Below are 13,006 nucleotides of genomic sequence, written 5' to 3'. Positions count from 1 at the left end.
CTACCTGCAGGCAAAAGAAGGCAGGACAGAGGGCAAGCATACAGAATTTTACCTGCATGAATGAAAACTTGTATCTCAATTTAAGAAATGGCAAATTCACAACATTTAGACAGAATTATCATATGGGAAACTGAAGAAAAACTTGGGCTCAAGTGAATGCCTAGAGTAGCGAGAGCCTACAGAACACAGAGGTCAGTGATAACGTTCACTCACCAAGAAAGTAAAAAGCAGAAAAATTGGGTCTATTTTTGTCATGTAGCGCATATGCTGATAGCCAGGTGTGTGCAAAGGAGCAGTCACACAGATATAATTTTTGTAATGCAGAGCCACAGAGACACAAAGGCAGGTCTGTCAGAGCCAAATGTAAGTGGACTGCCTCATTCTAATACGTATACAGAGCCATATTTCCAGACAGAACAAAGACATGCATGTGCTTAAAGCATAGCACAGCTCAAATGTTGAGCATAGTGGTCTATGGTCTACTCCAACAGTCCTCTGAATTTTGTTGTGTTGTTGTTTTTTAAGCCTATAGCGATGTACAGCAATTTTCATTGACACCTTCCTTTAAAACAGTTTGGTTCCAATGACTAACTCGATTTAAAATTGGGATTTCAAAGTCTTTACTTTTTGTTTATTTAAAAAGCAATCTATATTCTCTTAAAAATCTATTCTTTATTACTGGTCAAAGTGATACCTGGGATAGTGTTCATTTCACATCAGATACTCCTATGAAAAGCGATGGATCATTTTGTTGCTCCCATTGACCTCAACTTCCACTGTTAACTTTAAGTATTATAGTACATCAACTCTTTTTTCCCCGATGATCTTAAGAGAAATTACTTAAAGCGATGTGGGGGCTTGATCATATCATTTTTAAATGTGATTACTACAGTTCTCTTACATTTCAATTACTCAAATTCCTGTTCTCTTTACTGGCATTGCAGGGTTACATATTTCAGGTCATTCTGGTATTTTATCATGCTGTCTAACAGTTCTGTTTTCGTTGTTTGGGAAAAAAAGAACACCACAATCTTACATACGGGAAAGAAGAGGAACTTTGAGAATAAGGAGAACAGCCACAGTCTCTATCAGTCCAAGATGTAGTTAGTCTCCATGTTATGTCTACATATCTGAAGTGGTAACTGATAATTTGATGGTGTGAACATTCTAATGCCCAGAATTTCTATCAAAATATTAATCTCTTTACACTGCATCTGAATCAACCATGAGCATTTGAAAGGATTTTATTATATTACATGGGCTAATTGGCATCAAAGCGTTCCAAAAAATGAGTCCTACATTTCAGTTTTCATCTTTTGTGTAACTAGGTAACACTTGATTCTAAAACAATTTTTGGTGAAATATTGACATCTTGTGGCATAAATCAGTCACTGCAAGGACTCTCAAAACTGCCTATTCTGACGAAAACACATATAATCAGTAATCTGAGCAGTTAATTTTACACATCTGTTTCAGTTCATTATTTACACTGCTATGAGGTTGGCACATTTGCAGAGTTATTCTGATTTTTTTTTTCCATTCCATATCCAGATTATTAATTAACTTTCAGATCCTCACGAGTGAGTCAATGCTGCCGTTAGAGGAGCTGGCAACCTTCTTGGTAGGTTTGACACATACTGTAGGAGATTGTCCTAAGCCTTTAGTTGTTTTCTTAGAATAGAACACTGCCATTATGCAAGAATACTATGCTGAGTGAACTGTTTAGGAGGAAGAACAGTTTCTCAAATGTTAGTCTCTGGGTGTTTGGGCTTTTTTACCTCTCCTGTACGAACGCAGCATCCCCCCAGATATTTTGATTCCCTCTAGGCAGTCAGCAGAAGAATCCCATGCTGCATGCCAACAAGAACAAAAACAAATGAACTCTTGGGAGACTTTGTTCAATCTGTGAGGAAAGGATATCTTTGATCACTCACTGGCAGCCATTTGCTAATGAGGCGTTAAACATGAACTGCTTGTGACAAGTACTATGAAGGGGGCTTCAGCTATGTGTTATCATGAACACTGAATTCCTTCAATTTTTAATTCCTTTTTGGAAAGTCTGCTTCTTCTTTTGCCTTTTTTTTTTTAAAAAAAAAAAAACTTCCCTTTTATAGAAGATTAAAGATTTAATCTAGCATTTCTCTGAACTTTTGAAGACGGTACCTGTATGTATTGGTGGAAAAGCCGAAAGAACTTTTACTCATGGAGGTGCACAGCAATTGTGACACAGAACTTTTGGACTGTGACCACACTACAAGCAAATACTAGTGAATCTGAGGACAACCTCATTAATGTAAGTTAAAAGAAACAACAGCAACAAAAGTGGATCTCATGCACAGTACATGAAAAAATACCCAAATAACACTACCGTGTACACTTAGTTCTTTTCCTGTTGTTAAAATATTGTCACCTTCCCTGTTGCATCATTAATATCAGGCCAAACAGAATCAAGTATTAACACATCAGCCTAGTCTAGTATTTAAATAAATGCAAAGATCTGCCTAATAGCTCAGATCTAATGAGCCAAATAGGGTTTACAGTCTTAAGACAGAGTTAGTGAGCTCTTCAGGGCAGAAGTTATATCTGCATAAAGTTCTGTATGCCTACATGAAAACAGGAGCTTTTAATGTCACAGCGTTCTTGTTTTGAAATGTAAGATATTATGCATTGATATTTGGACGTGAACTTGCTAAATAAACATGCTGCAGTCATAAACTTTAATAGCACAAAGGCTTCTACAATTTACCAATTCTTTATTTCCATCTTGCTTCTTTGAGTGTAATAACTGAGTGAATTTATTAAAAACAGGCGGTATTTTTGTTGTTGTTGACATAAATTTTCATTTCCTAACGTATTTGACAAGCTAGCAACAATCTAGAAAGGAGGAAGAATAGCAGATTTATAAAATTAATTAGTCAATACTGGTAAATCTGCACAATACAATAGTGCTGAGAATAATCGTGTCATTCAAGTAGGTAATTCACACTCCACAGGTCACACAAAGTGAGTCAAGTGTTCATGTAAAAGACATCAAGTAACTATTTCAATTGAGTGTTTCAGTGACCACTACTTCAGGACAGCAGTACATTGGCCACACAAACCTGTACAATGTACAGAACTGTCGTACACTGGCTGTACATAGTAAAAATGACTTCTGCAATGAGTCATTTTCTCTTGCCATACAGAGCAGCACTAGTAAGTCCATAACTGAATGTTTAGATGGCACATTTAGACACGCAGGCAAGATTTACCTTGACCAAAGACAAACTTCACAAACTTTTGAGAATACCCCCAATCCAAATTTCCTGCTACAGCTTCCTTAAGGGGAATTCACACTAAATTGTTTAATTGTTTGAGGACCTACTTGTAAATCATCGACCAGGAATCGGTATGGGTCAATCTGACAGGGTTAAAATTTCAACTCTGCAGCTCAGTCCGAACCACATTTTGGAAGCTCCACCTAGCGTTTAGGTTATTTATTACCATCTTGAGAATTTGCTGCTTAGTATAGCTGCACTAATAAATGAAATAACAAAACACACACACTTAATAATCAACTCACCATGCTGTTCATTTTTGAAGAGGATGAACTTGCTCTCTCCTTCCGTAGGCTGTTCAGCTCTTCTGCGTTGCCATCCTTTGGTTTTATGATCAGTCGACTGCTTCCAGCAGTGCCTTCTGAGGAGGATCTGAGTCGCTTCTCAATAAATCTGCCTTCTCGGTATGGACTGAAGCTATTGGCAAAATCAACTACAAATAGACAAGCAATCAGCAACTGTTAAAGAGAATTATTCTCTACAAATATTTTCTTACAGAAAACACTTGTCTTTAAATGCTTCGCAATCAATCACATAAGACTCTAACAGTGATAATTTCATAGGGTGTCCTGTAGAAAACAGATCATATTTAGCTAAATAGAAGTGTAGCCTTTCCTTCCTTTCTCTCCACGTTCTTGAAGGCTTCCAAACTGTTGTCCAGTAAAATCTACCAGAAATACAATCACTGATTCCTTGGTGCAAAAACATAACCTGCCTTATCTTGCCCTTAAGTAACATTATGTAGGGCCAAGTCACAGGTTCATTAGGAGTGTGTAGCACAGCTCTGCATCCATGCTCTCCAAACTCATCCTGCAGGCTGAATCCCAGTCCTCAACTCGTATAAGTAAAACGACATCAGAAAAGAAGAGAAAATTACATTTTCAAGTGCTAGGGCACATTTAAAGATGAGGGGAAAAAGGAAAATAAAAATAGAATGATGTCCCGGTTATATCAGTATTCCATATAATGACATCATGCAACAGGCTGTTGGGTGTAGAGACATAGTGCACCGTAGAGCTGTACTTCCTAGTCTCATGTTCTCTAGCAGTCTCATGTGAGTTCTGACTCTCCAAGTGGAAGGTACACTGAGATGTACTACACTTTCCAAGGGCCTCCACATGATCTACAATTCCTGGTGACGGGTGAAGTTTCTTCTGGGTTCCCGAAGTGCAGTAAGCAGCATCAGGGTCGTAGCCTCCCCTCTCTCTCTCATATGAGTTATTAATTTTAACTCTTTTTCTTATTATCTTACATTCTTTCACCATTTGTAGTAAATTTATTATCCGTTCTTATCTTAATTGGGTCATTTTTCTTTCCTTCTCCCCTAAAGGGGAGTAAGGAGCCCCCTTGCCCTGCCGCACTCAAAACCGTGACACATAATAAATGTAACACGCTAGAAAATCTTAACTTCTTTTGCTTTTTGCAAGAGAACAAACATTTCCTCAACAGCTTTACAAAAGAGAAAATACATATCACATAAAACTATATCAGCATATATTAAGAAATGTATGACATGTCCAATCTGGTCAGACATTCAAGTCATATTTATGACAATATCAACAATGAAATTTGCTCTGAGACCAACTATAGAAGAGAAAGTACCTACTGTTACATAAACTGCACAGAAATATTTTACATTGACACCCAGTTTTAAATACTATTCAGTGTTCAAAACAGTCTGTTGGCAACACAATACTTGTAATTACATATTTCTGAACACTACAAATGTTTGCTATGCTCATTTCATTTCACATGGCAGGATTTCCTACACATTTTCAGCAGTCTTTAAATATGCTTGAGTACTTCCTAATTTTTAATACATTCACTACACAAGTTGGAAAAAATAAGTGCTTTTGGAATAGAATGAAAAAAACATAATAATTAATCAACTTCTAAATAGCGCAGTATTAGCTGTAGTGTTTCAGAGAATATTAAGCTTATTTACAAAAGTCTATTACACTTTCAACGCCAGTTAGCTGCCTTACAGAAATACAGAATAAATATACAATTGCTGATGTATGATTAGAAATGCACACTGAATTTGAAATTCATCACTTTGAGATACTCCCTGTTTTTCACTGCAACTACTCCACTCTACTAAATCAGATTAGAAGTGTGAGCCCATTTTACAAGTGAGCCAAGGATGCAAAGAAGACAAGTCAACGTGCTCAGAACAGATAACATACTTAAATTGAATCCCAGCTGAATAAGGTTCTGAGATAAACAGGTCTCTTCTCATGAAAGCTAACTGAGTGGATTACTTCGATGTTACATAGCCATTTGTGAACAAGATGCCCAACAATCCAGTACAGTGAAAAATAACTAAAGAGTAAGATTGCTACTGATTGCTTATAATCTACATGACTAAATAAATGTCCAGGCTTCTCTGGGAGAATGCTGTGGGAGACAGTGTCAAAGGCTTTGCTAAAGTCTAGGTAGACTATATCAACAGCCTTTCCCCCATCCACAATGCAGGTCACTTCATCACTGCATCACTGTAGATGGAGATCAAGTTGGTCAATCAGGATATGCCAAGCTGGCTAGGCCTGATCCCCTTGTTGGCCCACATAAGCTGTGTGATCGCACTTCAGATGGTGTTCCATAATCTTCCCCAATACTGAGGTCAGGCTTTCTCTGAAACCTCATTCCGACCCTTCCTGCCTATAGGTCTCACACTGGCAAGTCTTCAGTCATCTGGGACCTCCCCAGACGACCAGGACATCTGATAAATGATGGAAAGTGGCTTGCTGAGCACTTCTGCCAGTCTCCTCAGTAGCCCCAAGCAGATCCCACCCCAGCCCACAGACTTGTAATAGGATAGGGGAAGAGCAACTCATTGTTTCCTCCTGAATTATAGGGGGTATTATTCAGAAGAGTTGGCCCATAAGCGGAGCTTCCTGCTTACTTAAAACGTAGTTTCCAGTTCCTATGATATTCAGCCTTTCCTCACCAGACTTGCAGACCAGTGGTACAAATCTGGGGTAAGCCTAAGCCAGCAGATGCCTGTATTAAAGTGGCATGATCTGGGCTGAAGTACACGGGAAACAAAACCAGAATGACTGAAATTCTACAAGTTATCAGATACTACATCTCAGGTTGATGTTAAACATAGTTCTTTTAATCAGAGCAGCAAATGATTTTCTTCAAGATCTTAGTTACAATTTTCTATAGACTAAGATCCAGGAATAGCTTATTCACTCCATCTTGTTAGTATTTTCAAACTCCTTTTTGTAAACTAAAGACCTTCTGGTTACCCTCTCTATTTCACAGACTTTGTAATGAGAATCTGCACAGTGCTATTTCAGATAGAAATATATTCTTGTACTCTGCCATGGTTAACATTTCCTTCAAACTACTTTACAACATCATCTCAATAAAAGCATGTGAAAACCAGGAACTTTTAGAACCTGGAGTATTGCAAGATACAAAGTGTATTATTGTTCATAATCAGCTAAAGGAGGTTTATTTTCTGGCAGTTCTCCTTTGTCAAACAACACGAGTCTTTGACTCAAGTCCAGAATTTGCATGCCTCAAAAATCCCAGCATTTCCACTCAACAAGAGGCAAGAATCAATGCTCTTTCTTAATTCATTTTCTATCGAAGGAAAACATAGCTACCAACATCACTGATGGATGTTATTATTAAATGGTAAAACATGAACCCCCAAAAATCAAAGGCTTTTGTTTTATACCTTTTGTTATTCTGATTTAAGCATGATTTGGAAGGAAAGCACAAGTCAAAACTTTTGACCTTTCTAGATAGCACTGACAATACTAAAGAAATACTTAATAACCAAACAATTTCTAAATCATAACTAAGGGGGAAAAAAAGCCAACTTCAAAGCCACCAAACCTCACAGTTAAAAAATGAAGTACATACCGTTAGGATGATTTGTTTCATATCTCTGTTGTGTTTTAAAGGACTGAGATTCAGAACATTGAATAATCTTAGGCTCTGTTACAGGAATTGTTTCTCTCATGTGCTTAGAGAACGTGCTTTCCTCTTGGTCCCCACTCAACCCCTTTGCTGCCGGAGAGTGCATCCCCAGTTCTTCTCCACGCTGTAACGCAAAGGTTTCTAAATTCACCTTTGCTGAGTTAATTTCTCCTTTGTGCCTGGCATCTGTAATACCTGGTTCATTGGCTTGCAATGGTACTTTCGTTTGATTAGCAGCTGAGGTTTTGAACAAGGTATTAGATTCAACACTACACAAGCTTGCATGACTCGCAGGAGATACAGCAGCAGACTGGCAAGTACTTTCCACATAATCCATTTCCTTCACTGGAGCAGCAGCAAGATTAAAGATGATCTGAGAGGTAGAGACACCGTGGCCAAAATCCTCCGCTAGAAGCGCTCCATTCCCGCTGCTAGGCAGAGCATCAACCTCCGAAACAGAATCCTCCGTCAAGGTTATGAAGTCAGAGGGGGTCTGGACAGCTGTGAGGTCAGCCGAGAGCAGTGGGGACTGCAAAGTGCTCCCCATGCACTCTGTCACCTCAGTTGAGCACGGAGAAGAGGACGAGGCAATCACCGGCTCGCTTTCAACATAGGATTTTATCTCCAGCATGCACCCAGTCTGCTGCACAGAGGAAACTGATTGACTCTGTGGAACCGGTTTGGAAAACTTGTAGTGCGATGAGAAGGATTTAGGGAGAAGTTTTCGCGTGGACTGTTTGACTGAGTAGCGGCTCTGCTCCTCCACAAAGCCAGAATCGTCACCCTCATTTTTTCCAGAGCTTATACAATTTATAAAGACATTCTTATTAGCTGAAGGCTCCTTTCCCTTTTCAAAATCATCTGTCAAAGACCTTGTTATCTTCTTGCTACGCGAGCTGCCAAAGCTAACCGAATGCCTTCCTCTGCTTTTAATGTGTTCCTCCAGGCACAGTTTTTGAAAAGTGCTGAGAGAGGACTGGGCACCATTTGAGATGTTAACATTCTGGCTGGCGGCATCAGGCTTCTGCTCCCCCCCTTTCTTGTTATGGAAGCTAATGGAAGGAGTTCGGAATATACTCCGGCGCTTGCCTGTGCTCCCTGAGCTGGAGTTGGTGCTGGACGGGGAGGACGTGTGCACACCCACAGCACTGGCAGAGGAAGGTGAAGAAGGGAGGGAGTCATGTCTCCGGCTAATACTTCTCCTGAATATTGGCAACCGAGATACTAGAGTTGATCGCCTGGATCCCGAGTCCCCCATCAGGGCACGAGGTGTTCACGCTTCTTCACAGCCAAGAAATTAATCTGAGCTGAAAAAAAGAGACAGAATAATAATTCAGCCTAAAGGCCAAGCGAACAAGTTTTAAGTCAGCCAAAACACTCAAGACATCAACATCGATCTTATGTACAGATCTGTGTCATTATATGTATATATATATATATATATATATATTAAAATTTCAGTTACGTTTGCTTGGCAAAATCCAAAGTAATTGAGCAAAGACACGGCTCAAAACATTCTACACAAGATATACAATTGTATATATTATGCAGTGCATATCATACTGGGTAACAATATAAATCTACATGATATACAAATATTTCACTCAAATATCCTTTGTTATTAAAGTTCTTGGAAAAAGTCTCCCTGTGAAATATAACCTCTCTGAAAAGAGATTGATTTTTGAGTAATTTAAAACATGATTTTGGCTTCGTAAACATTCAGTTTTGCAAGAAAGACAAACAAAAAGAATTTAAAGTTTTCAATCTTGCTGTTCAGTTGGATTTAATTCCTTTATGTGCTCCTACTAAAGGCAGTATGTACCATCTTTGAGCAAACAAAATGCTAGTGTTGCAATCATGCTAAAATATGCACCAACATCCATTCTTCTTAGAGAAAGTTAAGTTCTAGCAATTCACAGTTGAAATGTATGATCACAGTTATAGATTTGAAATTTAAAATTTCATTTTAACAGTTGCATAAGATCCTCTTGAAGTCTGTTTTTCTTGATTAAAATCAGATATTTTTGCAGTTTTCTAATCAGCAAAAAGTGTTTCATGGACACAAACTTGGCATCTTTTAATATTTAAGCAATAAAAAGTTGTACTAACAGCACAGTAGATATACTACAGTAAAAACAGTCTTTAAGAAATACGCAACAGTCGTTCCTCCTTTTGGTTCTTGCCATGTTAGACTACTGTGGTGAGAGACAGGACCACTGAGAGAACAAATAAAACCAGATGATATGATCACAAGAAGAAGAGAGGTGTAATGCTTGAGTGCAACTTCCTCAATTGCAAGTGTTCAGCACATAGGAAAAAAATATCAGGTCATTAATCTAAGCAGTATTTGTACGTCAAGTGCAAAAACCAAATTCATTCATCTAATGAGCAATTTAATATGCTTTATGTGGCTACAACGAATATATATGAACAGTAAGCAAATTTATATGGTGTGTGTATGTATATGTACACAAACATACATATATTAAATGGGTACCCATAGTTAGACCTATTATTACTGTCAAAGAAAGGGTAATTATAAGTTTAGGCATTAGTGACTAGACATCATGTCTGTCAGCACGGCTCCAGTCTGAACGTGCACTACCAAGCAGCCACAACATAAGTAGACACAAGCATCAGGAATCAGTTAAGTCTTCCAGCTTATGAAGGGAAACACAGCTTGAAAACAGTCACCAATTCCCAGAACACACTGGTCTTTACAAGCTAAAACCTGAGCTGGATAACACTGGAGTCCTGCAATTGAATTGACACAAATTTAAATTTCAGTCTTATAGGGACAGAATTGTTGGTACAGGCACACAAGCAGGTTATCAAAACAGCTTTGCATCAACTAAACCAAGTGGCACAAGGCTGGTTGTTGCGTTTCGCTGATATGCAAGGCTGCTCACGTTTACAACACTAGGAGCAAAAGCACAGGCAGCAGCAGAGAGGATCCAGGCCATCAGCTCACTCAAGAGCTCATGTTGTGCTACATTGTTCATCTGCCCACAACTCTACCTACTGAAAACACGTTAGAAAGCTCCATGCAGCCCTCTCCACCCCCTCCACGCAAATGTCTGTTTTAAAACAACTTCAGATATACCATATTAATTCAGATATATTGTGTTGTTGGTCGTCTGTTTTGCTGGTTTTGTTTTTTTGTTGTTTTTTTTTTTGCTTTTGTGAACGTGTGCTTGCAGGCATACAGACATGTGCAGGCAACACAAGAATGTTCATGTAGACTGTGAAGGCTCTTCCTAGTATTTTAATCAGACATCAATTGCTGAAGAGATATTTCAGAATGCAGTTTCACAGCTGCATTTAATAAGCCATATATTTTTTAAATGTATTAAATTGCTATAGACTTTGTTAGGCTCAAACAAATCATTATTCACTCCCACTGTCTGCTCTCAAGCCCACATCTTAAGAATCAGTTCACTGGAGATCAAGCCCTCCTATTTTATAATTAGGAAATTAACTCAACTGAGAGCAGAAGGAAGTATAATAAGGAGAAAGAAGCACATATTGTAATTCTACTTGCAATAAGAAATCTGTGATTAAATAATAATAGACATTATTCCTTTCAACCAATCCATGTTAGTGCCCAGGTGGTAACAGTTTTTAATGGAACCCATTGCCTCTAACAACAGATAACATAAATGGCATTTGCTCATTCATTCCTCCTTGCCCCTTGAAGGTAGAGCACATACAGACTGTCAACACTTCTATCATTCAGGCAGCAGAAATCCTCACACATAAAATAAGCTCATTACCGTAAGGTATAAGCTCAATTATCATTAAGTATAAGCTCATTAAAACATTTACCATTCTTTCTATGGAAACAATGGCTATCATAAAGCATTCCTGAAAACAAACACAGTCATGTATATAGGAATGCTTAATTGCATACACAGGACAATTTTAAGTCCTAAAGTCCAGCGCTGAGTTAAAATGACTATTCTACTTGCAATATAGGAAAGAATATATATTGATATACACAAAGAGTTTTAAGACTTTTTTTTTCCTACTTCAGGGGGCTTATAAACTGCTGTCTGTGTTCTATTATTAACTAAATTAAAAAGAAGTTCCCTTTCAGTCTTCATATCTACTGTAATTAACTGTATTTACTACTTTATAGCAGTAAATCTTAGACTGAAATTCAGTTCAGCTACATTGTTATTCTCTACACAGCTAAACGTTTATCCTGTACCAAACCACTGATTTTCTATATCCAACATTCTTAGCCCTACTGACAAAGTTCTTAAAAAGCCAAAATAAAGGAAAAAGAAAGCAGTACAGAAATAGTTTTGCAAGGGCAAAAGCTATCTGTCATTCCAGACTAATCCGTCAACTAACCCGGACTTTTCCCACAACAATTACAGCAATTCTGATCTTACACATTCATTCTAGGACTTACCACAAAGCTTCATTTACCTTTAAGAAACAAGAGCCTTGTTAGAACACTAGCTAGAAAAACAGTCAAGCAAACAAGAAGGATTTACAAAAACAAGACAGACAGGTCTAAGACGGCTTTCCATTATATCAGCATCCTTGCTTAAAAAAAATAGGATTTATTTTGCACAGTCACATCATATCAATAGTCAAAATATAGTCTGAGGGGTATTTAATATAGAAGTCAGAATGCAACTACCTGATACAACTTGAGTCACCATGAATCCAACCAGCCAGAACACTTTTTTCCCTTCACTTTGAAATTGTTATTTCTGTTGGTTTTTTTTCCCCACAATCTTTTAATTCCAAATTATGCTTGTATTGTGAAAAAAGACAAAAGCATTAGGATTCATTCTAAACAAGTTAGTTTTTTGCTCATACAGTAACTTAATAACTATACAAACCACTATTTTTTAAATATATTTTTTTAATTCCTAAAACCCAAATTGAAGTGCTTACTTGACTACTACAGTAGAAAGTTCAATTCTGCTTTTTATGGGATGGATTCCTGATGCACATTTTTTCATCTGGTAATAATATAAGATGAAATATGACATTATGAGAGAAAATAAGTTACCTATCTTTGAAACACTTAGCTGCAGTCAGAATAATGGTGGATTATTTAGTGATCTGCTTTTCCTCCAACGTTTGGCTACAGCTCCAAAATTCCACGCTCCCATGTTAACACCAATGCAAACAAGAAACATGCTAAGTGTGAGGCAGAGCGTAAACAAGACTTCTTCCCCATTCTTAGCAATTTTAAAAGTTAACCAGATGCAAATAGTTTCTTTTCACATTGCTCTGCACCAAGATATTGCAGAAATCAAAATAAAAAGAATCAAATAATCTTCTGGTTAATCTCGAAAATATCTTGAAGTCATATATTTTATTGCAAGAGAAAACACAGAGGCCAAGCGTTCTATATTTCTTCCTCTTAGGAGAAACAATCCAAGCACACAATAGTATACAAAATATATAAATGAACAGGGTAAGAATTTTACAACATGCCCTGTACTTTATATGTTGTTGTATCTTACCAAAAGAAACAAATGACTTTCAACTTTAAGCTGGTAAAGGTAGGAAAAAAAGTACAAGTGCTTTAAATGGTTAAAATCATGCAAACACTACCCAATGTCTTTAGGGAGATCTACTGGCTGACCAATAGCTGAACAATAAACCCCAGTATTTTTAATTTCCCCTTCTGCAGAGGGTTACTTACAGAGCTGTGTCAGGGCACACCAGGTACACAACTGAGCCGCTCTAGCTGGGGTGTTTAGACACCAGTAGATGGAGCAGTCGAT

General features: G+C 37.8%; 1 protein-coding gene across 5 annotated transcripts in view; it reads right to left on the bottom strand.

The window, feature by feature from the left end:
• Window positions 1–13,006, bottom strand: part of CCSER1 (coiled-coil serine rich protein 1) — a 632,727-nt gene that overhangs the window by 553,459 nt on the left and 66,262 nt on the right. For all 5 annotated transcript variants that reach the window (XR_002438019.1, XR_002438018.1, XM_021394792.1 and 2 more), the window contains exons 2-3: window positions 7,197–8,560; window positions 3,563–3,750 (exon numbers count right to left, since the gene is read on the bottom strand). Coding sequence is in view for 3 of the 5 variants with exons in the window: in XM_021394792.1 (XP_021250467.1) it covers window positions 3,563–3,750; window positions 7,197–8,511 (1,503 nt within the window). In the remaining 2 variants the exon portion in view is untranslated. The remainder of the gene's footprint in view (window positions 1–3,562; window positions 3,751–7,196; window positions 8,561–13,006) is intronic.

Source organism: Numida meleagris, chromosome 4 (genome assembly GCF_002078875.1).
Source record: "Numida meleagris isolate 19003 breed g44 Domestic line chromosome 4, NumMel1.0, whole genome shotgun sequence".
Classification (NCBI taxonomy): domain Eukaryota; kingdom Metazoa; phylum Chordata; class Aves; order Galliformes; family Numididae; genus Numida; species Numida meleagris.
This window is presented reverse-complemented; position numbering and strand designations above follow the sequence as displayed.